The sequence below is a fragment of the Somniosus microcephalus genome, chromosome 10 (assembly GCF_052327205.1).
Source record: "Somniosus microcephalus isolate GS21.2 chromosome 10, FLI_Smic_1.0, whole genome shotgun sequence".
Taxonomy (NCBI): domain Eukaryota; kingdom Metazoa; phylum Chordata; class Chondrichthyes; order Squaliformes; family Somniosidae; genus Somniosus; species Somniosus microcephalus.
In genome coordinates this window covers 125,017,382-125,032,310 of record NC_140996.1, presented here as the reverse complement: position 1 = coordinate 125,032,310, position 14,929 = coordinate 125,017,382, and the positions used below count along the sequence as shown (strand labels likewise).

Genomic DNA, 14,929 nt, shown 5'->3' with positions numbered 1-14,929 from the left:
TTTTGAAATCCTGAAAAATTAGCGCCAGGCGCTAATGATTCTCAGCTTCCACAAAATTGGCTGTTAGCGCTCCAGGAAGAAAGTGGAGTGCTAAATCAAGTGCTACCACTTCCCTTGGAGCGCTAAAACCGGCAGGAGGGCAGCGCTGCCGGAAACGGAGGCTCCTTCCCTCCCTTAAAGGGAAAAGCCATCGCTGCAGGCTCTGCAATGAAAAAAATACCTCGTTGCCAACAGCTTCCACGAACTGCCACAATCAGCCCCAAGCACTCTAACAGAGTGCAGGGCTGATCGATTGCGGCCCAAGAAAATAATGAAAAATTAATGTTAGGCTTCATGAAAAAATGTTTCCCCCCCGCATCATCCCCTTTAAGCAGCGCTCCTGAAGTGCCGGCCTCCCAAACAACGCCTCCTGCAGCTGTTGGTGTTGTCGCCTGCCGATGCTGCTGGGGGCGGAACCAAATTTCGGGTCGGGGCGTTACCGGGGTGATGCACAGGATGATGATGTCACAATCTCCGGGCGCAGGAGATCGTGGCGCTAGGGGTGACCGCCGCTGCAAACCTCCAGGTGAATTTAGTGGGAGTAGTTTCTTTCGCCGCACCCGGGCGGTAAGTCGTTATCGCCCCATTATCGCCCCTGGGAGCGCTAACAGGAGGCCCTAACCAACCGAATTTCTCCCCCAATGTTTTTATATCATGCCTTCCTATTATGCCTTTGTGCTCAGATGATGAAACTATGGAATTTGTCACGAAGATTCAGTGATCAGCTATGTTAATCAAATAATTTAATACAAAAGTTTATGCCTAGTACAAGGGTTTGTGGGATTGTGTTTAAGTTGAACTCGGCACTCATGAGAATGTCACATGAAGTATTACACGGTAACCTCTTTCTGTAGAATATCCTTGAATGCTTTGAATAGGCTTTATGAATGATCCTGTAATGCTTATTTAATTATTCCAACAGGTGTCTGGGTATTCATTAACTTTGCAAGCCAAAGACAGTGGAACACCTTCCATGTCATCTACAGTTACTGTGAACATCGACGTTTCAGATATTAATGATAATCCCCCTGATTTCATCCCAGCAAATTATTCAACTGTGATTCAGGTAAATCTCCAAGATGGCTCCAATTTGAGTTTCTTTCATATCTTCTTCCCATTAATAAATTGATATAATGTTCAGGTTATACTGTGTATTATGCTTGTGTCATTCTTCTATATTTTCACCTCTCTTTAGATTTGCTGAATCAGACCAATGATTTGAGAGCTGCCTATATTATTACTGCTTCAAAATGAAATGTTACAAGAATTTATTCGGAAATATTCTGAGTTAGGAAATGTTCCATGGCTTGATACATTTTGTTAAATTTCTGTGGATTCCAAAGCATGTTTTTGAGGAGTCCTATTCTCTGGCAGGCTTACCTACTGATGTTCTTACTACTGAAAACTTACATAGGAAATGAGAAAGTACAGGACCAGAAAATACTTTTCCGTTCATCTGGCTGGTCGCAAAAGCTAATACCTTTCAATTGCCCACTCCCTCAAATATCCATCTAGCACTCCCTTAAATTGTTCAGTTTCTGCTTCCCTGGACAGTGTGTTCCACATGTTCACCACATCCTGTATAAAATAGTTAAACCTGAACTGTCTGCAGACTTTCTCTCTCATGGATCTTGTGGCAATATCAAACATATTATTGGGGTTCAATTTTTGTATTCCCTTAAGGATCTTGAATAATATTGCCTGTGAGACCTTCTACCCTCTGGAATAAAATCCCAGACTCTTCAATCTTTCCTCATAGCTCAGCTGTCTTGAGCTAGGTACCAATTTGTTTACCCTTTTTTGCATTGCCCCCAATGCATGGATAATCTTTGTTGCAGTACAGCAACCAGAAATGTATATAGTACTCCAAGTATGCCTTGTACAGACTCACCCTCTGGGTATACATACCAAGATCCGGTTAGCTTTCCTTACGATTGCTGTACACGGCAGCGTTAATTTTATGGATCTATCAACCAATCCATCCAGATCCTTTTTCTGTATTGTGTTATGTCCTGTAGAGTAGTGTACAACAATTTAGTTTAGATTCTTACAAAAGCAAAATACTGTGAATGCTGGAAATCTGAAATAAAAACCGAAAATGCTGGGAATACTCATCAGGTCAGGCAGCATCTGTGGAGAGCGAAACAGAGTTAACATTTCAGGTCGATGACCTTTCGACAGAACTGGAAAAAGTTAGAGATGTAACAGATTTTAAGCAAGTGCAGGAGCAGGGAAAGGGGGCAGGGGAGGGAAGAACAACAGGGAAGGTCTGTGATAGGGTGGAAGGCAGGAGAGATTAAATGACAAAAGGTATGATTGTACAAAGCAAAAGGAGATCGTAATGGGACAAGAGAAGAAACAAAAGATGGATCTAGAAGAGGTTTAAATGGGTACATCAGAATTATCAACAGCTGCTGTCTGGGGAAAAATGGGGACAGAGGTTATGGTCTGATTTTGTTGAACTCGATGTTGAGTCCAGAAGGCTGTAAAGTGCCTAATAGAAAGATGAGGTGCTGTTCCTCAAGCTTACATTGAGCTTCATTGGAACAGTGTAAGAGACCGGGGACAAAGAGGTCGGAGTGTGTGGTGTATGTAACCGTTCCACCTTTAAGAGAACTATTTTAAGAGTTGCACTACTTTATCTTGGCTGCTGTATACTGTAATACCGGTGGTGACCACACCGGTATATAAGTGCTGTGTAATGATTTATTGGGCAGTTCAGCCCTGACCTTCGACTAGTAAAGACCTGTTAAAATTTACTCTTGTGGTCTGTGTAGTAATTCTCATTATAACACACAGACTTAACAGTGGCGACGAGTACGATCTTACCCTGCGGCAGTGATACATCCAAGGCAGTTTGACGGGCGTTGAGAGGAGGCATCCGCCCTCATCATCCTGCTGAGAAAAGACGCAGGTCTGAAGAGCAAAGGAAGAATCCTGACACGAAGTCTTCCATCAGCAACAGGCAGTGATCATCCCTTCTATCACGGTGGTGGGTAAGCCGATCAGCGACGAGCAGCAAGTCGGCCACGTTGGCTGTGAAGTAGGGGAGGGAAAAACGGAGGATATAAGGGCGGAGAACTCGACCACGGCCGGGGAAAAGAGCCGGACAGAAGTCGGGGCCAGAGGCGCTGAGACTGGGGCAGCGTAAGGCACGGGAGCCGCGGTGAATGCAAACGCAGCCGGTGTAAAAGACCGGGCTGCAAGCGGGCTGGGAGACGCAACAGCGTCGAGAGAGAGCTCGACCGTGACCGGTGAAAAAGGCCGGGCAGCTACCAAGGCCGCGAGGCGCAGCGACCGGGACAGCGTAAGGCGCGGGAGAAATTTTTTTTTAAAAACGCGGAGAACTCAGCCGCAGCCGGGGGAAAGGACCGGACTGCAAAAGGGGCTGGGAGGCACGATTTGAAAACCGCTGGGGAGGGCGAACGCAGCAATACGGCAATCGCCATTACAGCCAGCGGGGGAGAAAGGCAAACGCGGGAAGCCGCCATTTTCGTAGGCGGGGGAAGAAGACAAGCGCGGGAAACCGCCATTTAAAAAAAAAAAAATAATAAAAGAAAAATTTCTTTTTGTTTCTCAAGAAGATTGCGAGGATGCCTAAGCGTGGTAACATCAACGAATTCGATCCCGATGTTGAAGATTGGGCCACGTATGTAGAACGCATAGAGATTTATTGTAAGGCAAATAAAATATCCGACGAAGATAAAGCACTAACCTTACTAAACTCAATGGGTGCGAAGACATACGGGCTATTGAAGCATCTTCTATCACCAGCTAAACCGGCGGATCAGGCTTTCACTAAGATTGTTGCTGTCCTGAGAAATCATTTGAACCCCACACTGCTGATGTTAGCGGAACGATTTAAATTTTATGCGAGAACGCAACTGAAAGAGGAAAGCAACGCGGAGTATTTAATTGAACTGCGTAAGCTAGCGAAATACTGTCAGTTTGGGGAAGGACTGACAGAGGCACTGAGAGACAAATTCGTGTGTGGATTGTCGAAAGAAGGAACACAAAAGCGGTTGCTTGAAGAGAATGATCTTACACTTGATAAGGCTGTCACTATTGCAGCATCGCACGAAGCCGCAGCGAGAGGCACTGCGGAAATGCAGCTGAAGGCAGCGGTACCCAGCGTAGATCAAATGGCTTTGGGTACAACGAAATGTTATCGTTGTGGAAAGACAACACACGATCAGAACCAATGCTGGTTTAAAAACCAGGAATGTAGAAAATGTGGCAAGCTTGGTCACATAGCTAAAGTATGCCGGTCAGGAAAGAAGACCAGCAACAAAAAGTCACCGCAGGAAAAGTGCAGAAAGGTACATAAGGTGGCTGAGAAGAGTTCGGATGAACAGAATTCGGATTCAGACTCCAACAGCAAGGAACTGGGTAGTCTGAGAATTCACAATGTGAGTAAGGAAGCTGACCTACAAACTATCTGGGTCACACTGCAGATAGCAGGAGTCCAAGTGAAGATGGAATTGGACACCGGATCGGCGTTGACGGTCATGAATAAGCAAGATTACAAAAGGTTATTCACACATATTCCCCTACGGGATACGGAGATAGTATTGCAGACATACACAGGGCAAAGAGTATACCCCATCGGAAAGATAAAAGTCAAGGTGATACACAAGGGCAAAGAACACCAAGGAATGGACTTATATGTACTACCTGAGGGAGGTCCACCACTTCTGGGACGGGAGTGGATCAGGAAAATAAATATGGACTGGCACTCCCTAAAAGCAATGACGGTAGATTCCGGAAAAAAAAATGTCAAACCTGAACGATTGTCCAGAATATTGGATGAGGCTAAAGAGGTGTTCCAATAGGGACTGGGAACACTAAGAGGAATTAAGGCAAAAATCAAGATTGCAGAACATGCAAACCCAAAATTTTTCAAAGCCAGACCTTATGCGATACGACCTGCTGTGGAAGCTGAGCTGGAAGGGCTAGAACGTTCAGGAGTACTGTCTAAGGTGGACTGGAGTGAGTGGGCCACGCCCATTGTTCCCGTCATGAAGCGTTCATCGAGTAACAAGCCAGGGGAACCGGGGAAGGTCCGCATCTGTGGAGACTTCAAGATCACAGTTAATCCGGTGCTTCACACGGTACAATATCCGCTTCCGCGGATTGAGGATATCTTTGCTTCATTGTCTGGCGGGAAACACTTCACCAAGATAGACCTGGCGCAAGCGTACTTACAGATGGAAGTTGAGGAAGAGTCGCACCAGTATCTCACAATCAACACGCACAGAGGCTTGTATCGATATAATAGACTGGTTTTTGGAGTGGCTTCGGCTCCAGCAATTTGGCAGAGGGCCATGGAGCAGGTATTACAGGGAATTCCAAACACTCAATGTTACTTGGACAATATCCTGATTACAGGAGATGATGATGAGGATCACCTTGCAAATTTGAAATTGGTGCTCACCAGATTGAAGGAATATGGACTTCTAGTTAATCGCCAGAAATGTGAGTTCTTTCAGAAACGGATCTCGTACTGTGGTCATGTCATTGACCAGGAGGGGCTGTACAAGTCAACTGACAAGATCGAAGCTGTTGTGAAGGCTCCCGCTCCGGAAAATGTATCCCAGTTGAGGTCGTTCCTAGGGTTGATTAACTATTACCATAAGTTTCTGCCAAATCTATCCATGGTGCTGCACCTGCTGAATGCTCTTTTGCAGAAAGAAGTACCATGGAAGTGGAGCGAGGACTGTAAGAAGGCCTTTCGCAAAAGCAAGGCATTGATCACCTCAGAGGAAGTGTTGGCTCATTTCAACCCAACGCTACCTATTCGTTTAGCTTGTGATGCTTCTCCTTATGGTATTGGAGCAGTACTCTCACACAAGTTGCCAAATGACTTGGAAAGGCCAGTCGCATTTGCATCCAGATCATTGACCTCCGCTGAGCGCAACTATGCTCAGATAGATAGGGACGCTCTCAGCCTGGTGTGGGGAGTAAAGAAGTTTAATCATTACCTGCAGGGCCAGAAGTTTACACTGCTGACAGACCACCAGCCGTTGGTATCCATATTCAATCCTAAAAAGGGCGTTCCCATTATGACAGCGCAAAGGCTACAGAGGTGGTCCCTTTTCCTAGGGGCACACCAATATGACATAGAATACAAAGGATCAAAACAGCATGGGAATGCTGACGGTTTATCGCGCCTACCGTTGCCAACGGTAGAAGAGGCGCCTACAGTGGACCCAGTGGAGATGTTCCACTCAACCATAGTGGAATATCTACCAGTAACAAATTCTACCATTGAAAAGGAAACGAGAAATGACCCGACTCTCTCACGAGTCTACGATTTAACGGTGAAGGGATGGCCAGCACATGGCGAACCACTGTTGCCAGCATTCTCGCAAAGAAGAGAACAGCTGTCAGTGTGCCGAGGAACCTTGATGTGTGGATCCAGAGTGGTGATTCCACCCAAACTCCAGTATAAAGTGCTAAAGGAGCTTCACGAGGGGCATCTGGGTGGAGTGAAAATGAAGAACCTAGCCAGAGCGTTTGTGTGGTGGCCAGGTATCGATGGAGACATCGAAGAAATGACCAAGAGCTGTCTAGGATGCCAGAAGGTCCAAAACGCCCCACCACAAGCCCCTCTACATCCATGGGAGTGGCCCTCATCTCCATGGCAAAGGGTACATATCGACTTTGCTGGTCCATTTATGGACTCAATGTTCTTAATCGCGGTGGATGCACACTCCAATTGGCCGGAGGTAATAAAGATGTCCTCCACCACCACGGAAAAAACCATCACAGTATTAAGGACCATATTTGCCAGGAATGGGCTGCCGGAACAGATCTGTTCTGATAATGGACCGCAATTTGTGTCCGAAGAATTCAGGAAGTTCTTAAAAAACAATGGGGTTAAGCACTACACGTCCGCCCCATACCATCCCGCCACCAATGGATTAGCTGAAAGGTTTGTCCAGACCTTCAAGAAGGCCATAAAGGCCATGGGTAATGAAGACATAAATCTACAACATAAGGTAGATAACTTCTTGTTTGCGTACAGGAATGCAACACATGTGGTTACAAACCAAACTCCCACCATGATGTTTTTCAAAAGAAGACTAAGATGCCGGCTGGATTTGATCAAGCCAAACATCAGAAGGGACGTAGAGAACCGGCAATTTCAAGGCATGAATGAAAGGCCAACTAGAACCTTCCAGATAGGTCAACAAGTTTTGGCCCGAGACTACCGTACCGAGAAATGGCAGCCTGGAACTATTTGCACACGACTAGGACCGCTGATGTATACCATGGACATTGATGAAAGCATAATAAGGCGCCATGCTGACCAGATCATAGAGTCATCCGAAAAGGGACAACCTGCACCACAACTCTATACGTCTAATGATGAAGCAGAGATACCCATAGTATCTACCTCCGATCCGGTGATACTGGAACCAGATGAACCCGACACTGGCATTCAAGCCGAATCGACCTTGCCAAAAGAACCTACTACACCACCGAAAACTACTACACCACCGAGGCGTTATCCAGACCGAGTCAGGAGGCCTCCTCAGAGACTGAATCTGTGAACTGTTTTTACATGAAGTTGTGTATATATGTTGTTATGTTATGTTTAATGGGGAATATATACTGTTAAGCTAAAAAGGGAGGATTGTGGTGTATGTAACCGTTCCACCTTTAAGAGAACTATTTTAAGAGTTGCACTACTTTATCTTGGCTGCTGTATACTGTAATACCGGTGGTGACCACACCGGTATATAAGTGCTGTGTAATGATTTATTGGGCAGTTCAGCCCTGATCTTCGACTAGTAAAGACCTGTTAAAATTTACTCTTGTGGTCTGTGTAGTAATTCTCATTATAACACACAGTCTTAACAGAGTGGAGCGGAGAATTAAAAAGACAGGCAACCAGAAGCTCGGGGTCATGCTTGTGGACTGAATGGAGGTGTTCTGCAAAGCAGTCACTCAATCTGCGTTTGAGCTCCCCAATGTAGAGGAGACCGCATCGTGAGCAGCGAATACAGTGTACTAAATTGCAAAAAGTGCAAGTAAATCACTGTTTCACCTGGAAGGAGTGTTTGGGGCCCTGGATGGTGGGAAGAGAGGTGGTAAAAGGGCAGTTGCTGCATCCCCTGCATTTGCATCCCAAACAGTACAATCCTCACATAGCTTCAGTGTCAGCTGTGGCTCAGTGGGTAGCACTCTCTAGGTGGGAGGGGCTAGGAGTGAGCCAGGTGTCACTGGTTGCCTGATTGCAGCTGGGAGTTGGAGGGAGTTTTGTAAAAAGTTGGTGGTGGGTTTTGGGGTTTTGTTTTCAGGCTTTAGGGCCTTTTTGGCCCACAAAAACAGCCAGATGGCTGCTGAGGGGTCCGCAGTGCCGGGCCCCTCAGGGGACAGTGTTCCCGAGAGGAATTTAATTAGGGAAGAAACTGTGGTGGGAAAGGGAAAAAAAAGGCCCAAAGATTTGGGCCGGGACCCCAGGAGGTTTGGTAAAGAAAACACGGTGGTGGTGCAGTGTGAGGATAAGAAGATTCGAGCTTGGGATATTATCCAGGCGGTTCATGAGGACTGTGGCGAGGGAAGCTGCTTTGCCTGCCAACCAAAGCCGAATGTGGGATTCGAGGTGATGGTCAGTGGCCGTGAGGAGGTGGAAAGACTGTTACTCATTCTGAAAGTTGGTGAGAAATTCTTGGAGGTGACTCTGCTATATTCAGAGGAGGTGGTGGTTTCATTTTTAAACTTGCCAGTTTACATTGAGGACGAAGTGCTAAGCAAAAAGTTGGAGTCGTGGGACATTAAAATCTGTTCTGCTATAAAGAGGAGGTACTATCCGGGAACACGGGTAGCAGACGGAACCCGGTATGTAAAGGTGCGGTTCCCAGAGGGGGTGAGGTCATTGCCGTACAGTATGAAGTTCAAGACACTGGAAGGAGTGCAGTACTTTCGCATGCTGCATGATAACCAAGTAAAGGTGTGCTATTATTGTCTTGGACATGACCATCTCGTAAGAAACTGTCCAGACCTGTATTGTTACAATTGCGGTGAGTCGGGACACATCGCTCGGAGCTGCAAGGCGGAGAGCTGTGGGGTGTGTCACAAAGGCCCCACCCGCTGTGAGTGTGTGGCAGAAGGGAGCGATATGAGTGATGAGGAGATGGGAGAAGGAGCAGGAGATGAGAGTGGAACGGCCGGAGGAGCGGTGCAGTCGGAGGACACAGCCGGTAAAATGAAGGAGAAAGGAGCACAGGAAGAGGCAGAGAATGGCGGAGCGGAGAACGGGATGGAGATGGCGGAAAACACGCCGAGTGCTGTGGAGGGGAACAAAGACAGCAGCGGGCAGCGAGGATCGAGTGCAGACTCGAGCCTTTGTGCGGTTCGGCTCCCCCTGGGGAGTCTGGTGTCTGCGGGGGGAGAGGAGGCGGGAGCGGGGTGTGTGGTGGATGTGGGTGCTCCGGGGAGAGGCGGGGAGTCGGATATCTTGGTGAGCGGGAAGGGGCAGGACAGGGAGAGGGTGCAAGAGGCAGGAGCCTTAAAGGGACAGCAGGATGGGATCGGCAAGATAGAGACGTCAGAAGGGAACAATTTAGGTGCGCCATTGTCCCATGGAGAGAGGGAACAGGGTACAAGGGTCAGAGGTGGCGATGTGGTCGAAGGGAGCGGCACAGTGGGAGAAACTGCGATAGCAGGAAGACTCACTATGGGAGATGAAGTATCTGACGAGGAGCAGGATTATGTATCTGACGGGGAGCAGGCACAGGGGTTTGCAGAAGAGCTTGAGTGTGAGGAATTAGAGGGGGACAGAGACATGGAAGTCGGGGGTGGGATGGCATCATGTGGAAAGGGGAAGCTTAGTGAGGGGCAGAAGGAGGGAGGAAGGGCAGCTCCTGGGCCCAAACTTAATGCAAGGAAGAGGCTAATGTTCTTGCCATGGAAGGAGTTCAGCGAAGATTCACCAGGCTGATACCTGGGATGGCAGGAATGACATATGAGGAGAGATTGGATCGATTGGGCTTGTACTCGCTGGAATTTAGAAGAATGAGAGGGGATCTCATCGAAACTTGTAAAATTCTAACAGGACTAGACAGACTAGATGCTGGAAGGATGTTCCTGATGGTCGGGGAGTCCAGAACCAGGGGTCACAGTCTAAGGATAAGGGGTAGGCCATTTAGGACAGAAATGAGGAGGAATTTCTTCACCCAGAGAGTGGTGAACCTGTGGAATTCTCTACCACAGAAGGCAGTAGAGGCCAATTCATTAAATATATTCAAGAAGGAGTTGGATATATTTCTCAAGGCTAAAGGGATCAAGGGGTATGGGGAGAAAGCAGGGGCCGGGTACTGAATTTGGATGATCAGCCATGATCGCATTGAATGGCGGAGCAGGCTCGAGGGGCCGAATGGCCTACTCCTTCTCCTATCTTCTATGTTTCTATGAAACAGCAGGGAAAGTTTAAACAGGAGGTGAAAAAGAGTCGGAGGCTGCAGGAAAAAGCAACAGCTGCCCGAAAAGTTGGGAAGGAGCATGTGAGGAGGGAAGGGCCAGAGATTAAATGATGGGGAGATTATCAGGCATACTTCCCTTCTTTGGAGCCATGATTACATTGGTCTCGATTAATGTGAACGGACTGAGGGGTGAGAGGAAATTGCAGCAGTTGTTGCAGGGTTTTAAAGCTACGGACTTGTTGTGTCTGCAAGAAACCTTTTGGGATGAGGATATCCTAGAAAGAGTTCAGAAGGTTTGGAAGGGAGAGGTGTTTGCAAGTTGTGCAAACAATAACCGTAGAGGGGCGGCTGTTTTGGTGAGTCCGTCCATAGAAGAGAACATTGCCTTGGTGGACAAGGACACTGAGGGGAGATTTTTACGGCTAAGGGTAAAAATGGAGGGATTTAATTGCGATCTCTTTAATATCTATGCACCGAACGACCATTGCAAGCGTCGCGAGTTTTTTCGGGGGTTATTCACTGAAGCGGCAGAGGTGGAAAATCCTTTGTATAGTGGGGGATTTCAATGTATTTTTACCTCGGATGGATATTTCAGCCCAGATGACCTTTAAGGATGATAACTCCAGAGGAATGATTGTAAAAATAATGGCAACTTTAAATTTGAGAGACTTATGGAGGGACCGGAACCCCATAAAAAGGGAGTTCTCTAGATCAGGTTCAGTGGGTGATGTTTTAAAACAGAGCCGAATAGATTTTGTGTTAATGCGGGAAGGGTTAAGTTCTGAGGTGATAGAGATTTATTATAAAAAAGTATTTTTTAGTGATCACTCGGCTTTGGTTCTGAGAATTAGGAACAGCAGAGTTAAGATTGGTTCAGGGGTGTGGATTTAAAACGATCATTACCTGAAAGAAATTGCTTACAAAGAAGGGATTATAAATATAATAAAGAATTGCGCAGAAGGAACCTTTGTTCTTGAAAGAAAGAAGAGTTTGGTGGGACAATTTCAAATATGAGGTAAAAGTTTTTTCGATACGTTATGGGAAAAAGAGGGCGGCAGCTAACAGGCATCGAGAAGAGAATATAAACAAAAGGTTTACGGATGTCTGTAAAGCAGTTGACGGAGGGGATAAGGGAGCGGAGTCTAAGTTCCGGGTGCTAAAGGAAGAGTGGGAATTATTGCAAGCTGAAAAATGCAAAGGGGCCATTCTCCGTGCAAAGGCTAGAGATACATTGGAGGGCGAAAGATGCACTAGATATTTTCTAGAGCAAGAGAAGCTGCGACAGAGATTATCATTAATTGAAAAGTTGAAGGTCGGGGAGAAGATTATTCATGAAAGTGGGGAGATTTTAGAGGCGGCTAGCAGCTTTTATCAAGAGTTATATACAAAAGAAGACATTTCCAATTTGGGGATGGAGAAGGTTACTGCTTTTATTGAAGAAGGTTTAAAGGAGGATGAGAGAAGCATGTATGACAAAGAAGTAGGATTAGCGGAAATAAAAGTAGCAATAAGTGGAATGAAGTGGGGAAAGCCCAGGGTCCGATGGACTAAGTGCAGAATTTTATAAAGAATTTTTTGAGATTTTAAGGAAATTAGGTGTTTTTAAGGAAATTAAAATTGAGTGAAGCCTGGCCCCATCTATGAGGAGAGGTATTATAAGCTTAGCACATAAAAATAAAGGGGATAGACGGGATCTGAAGAATTGGAGGCCTATCACATTATTAAATGTGGATTATAAGATCTTGGCGAGGGTTATGGCAAATCGTTTGAAGGAGGTGTTCCGCAGATAGTTTTGCCTTCTCAGTCCTATGGGGTCATAGGCCGGGACATCGCAGAGTCCATGGTCTCGATTTGAGATGCGATAGAGCTCATGGAAGAGAGTGGGAGGGAGGCTTATTAAAGATAGATCAAGAGAAAGGGTCTCTCATGAGTTTTTATTGAAGATTTTGGAAGCATTTGGTTTCAGGGAAAATTTCATTCAGTGGATAAGGATTTTTTATTCAAACATATTTAGCTGTGTTAAATGTAATGGTTTTTTATCCAAGTATTTTCCGGTACAGAGATCAGTGAGACAGGGTTGTCCCCTGTCTCCATTGTTGTACACATTGGTTGTAGAACCATTAGGTTACATGATGCGAAAGAAACAAGGTGTAGTGGGGATTGTGGTCCCCAGTTCTGGGCTGGTGTCGGTGATACACCAATATGCAGATGACACAACCTTAACATTGAGAAATAGGGAGTCAGTGAGAAAAGCTATAGATGTAGTGGAGGAATATTGTAGAGCTTCAGGAGCCAGTGTGAATTATAGTAAGTCCCAATGCCTGGTTGCTGGGGGGGTAGGGAGGAAGGGTTGGGGGAATGTCCCTTTAAGGTGGTGGAGGTTTTGGAAGTTCTGGGGGTGCAGGAAAGACAGGGATGAAGTGGATCGATTAAATTGGGAACCAAAGGTTATGAAAATTAAAAAGATTTTGGGAAGATGGGAAAGAAGGTGGTTGAAAGTGCAAGGAAGAGCGACAGTGGTGTCTGCTCTCCTGCTATCTAAACTATGGTACTTATTGATGATGGAGGATATTCCCGAGTGGGCGGAAAAGTCCATTCAAGAGGCTTGTGTGAGGTTTTTATGGGAAGTGAAACCAGCCTTGGTGGCTTACAATACCATCATTGGACGGAGAAATCAGGGAGGACTCAATTTCCCAGATATTGATTTGAAGAAAAAATCCTTTAGAATCAAATGGCTGAAGAGATTTCTTCAGAAGTCAAATACAAGTTTTTGGAAGAGTTGTTTTGAGCATTTTTTTAAATGAAGTGGGATAGGAGGGCAGGGGATATTGTATATGGAATACAATAATATGTTTTTGAAATCGATTAAACTTCTCCCGAGGTTTTATAAGGGGGTTGTAGAGACTTGAGCCCAATTTTTTAAAAGTGTGCAGTTTATGCCCAAGGGGGCTGAGGAATTTCTAGAACAGCCCTTATTTTTGAACAGGTGGGTCAACATCGAAGGAGAGGTTTTATTTAATCAAGCTTTTATAAAAGCTGGGATTATATCTGTGAAAGATGTATTATACGAGGTAATTCCAGGTTGGTTGCCGGAAGCGATAGTGAGGGACATGGTGTGGGAGGAGGATCAGGAGGTAGAGGGCAAAGCAATAGGTATCATGTATGAGAAGATTGTGAGGGCAATGCCACAGGATTGGATGGGAGAAATAAATGCGGAAATCTCCAAAGGAAGTAAAATGCGTCCTGCTTTTCCAAGCTTTGTACTGGAGAAAGGGGGAGAGTTGGTCCAATTTGACAACTGTAATACCCGAGATTTCTATGAGGTATTTAGAGAATGGAGATTCAAGACACCTGCTGGTTAGGAGTTTTGGCAGAGTATATACCCACAGCTGGACTTCAACAGGATTTGGAAGGGCGTGTGGGTGAGTTTCAAATGTCCTGAATGGATTGAACTGGATTTCAAATTGGCTCATAATCGGATTTTTACCATGATGGTCTTGTGCAAGATTGGACGAGTGGAGGCGGCAACTTGCCCAGTGTGTGGGACACGGGATGAGACTCTGTCCCATTTACTGGTGTTATGCCCACAGTTAAATGATCTTAAGTACTGTGTTCGACAGTTGTGTGGAGTTTTGGGTGGGGACCAAAGAGTGAGAATGGGATTCCCGTGGGACTCAATTTTGAGATGGGGATTGCAGGAGAGTCTGCCCGAGTCTAGCGGAGCGGCAATTAATTTAATGTTCAGTTTGGCTAGATTCGTGATTGTGCAAAGAAGGAATGCACTGTTTTTTAAGGGGAGGAGAATCAATCTAAAAGAGTATTTTAAATATAAGCTAAAAGATCATTATAAGGCTCTGTGGATGTTTTATACAGAAAGGAATTTAAGGATAGTATTTTACAACCAATTTTTAAAGTACAATCGATTAATATATGTTACAGGTGACAAATTAAACTTCAGGTTTTGATGTTAAAATGGGGTGGCGGAATGGCTGTGCAGAGCGGTGGAATTGATTTGTATCATACAATGTAATGATCACGATGTTGTAATTGTTCTTAATGTTCAATAAAGTATAATATAATTTTAAAAAAAGTGGGTAGCACACTCGCCTCTGAATCAGAAGGTTGTGGGTTCAAGTCCCACTCCAGGGACTTGAGCACACAAATCTAGGCTGACACCCCAGTGCAGAGTGCTGCACTGTCGAAGATGACGTCTTTCGGATGAGACGTTAAACCGAGACTCCGTCTGCTCTCTCAGGTGGATGTAAAAGATCCCATGTCACTATTTCGAAGAAGAGTAGGGGAGTTACCCCTGGTGTCCTGGCCAATATTTATCCCTCAATCAACATAATTAAAAACAGTTTATCTAGTCATTATCACATTGCTGTTTGTGGGAGCTTACTGTGCGCAAATTGGCAACCGTGTTTCCCACATTACAAAGGTGACTATACTCCAAAAGTACT

At 45.6% G+C, this 14,929-nt stretch overlaps 1 protein-coding gene across 3 annotated transcripts in view; it reads left to right on the top strand.

The window, feature by feature from the left end:
* LOC147111685 (protocadherin Fat 3-like) overlaps positions 1–14,929 on the top strand; it is a 1,117,094-nt gene that overhangs the window by 1,003,783 nt on the left and 98,382 nt on the right. For all 3 annotated transcript variants that reach the window (XM_085998792.1, XM_085998793.1, XM_085998790.1), the window contains one exon: positions 962–1,105. In XM_085998792.1, coding sequence (XP_085854918.1) covers positions 962–1,105 — 144 coding nt within the window. The remainder of the gene's footprint in view (positions 1–961; positions 1,106–14,929) is intronic.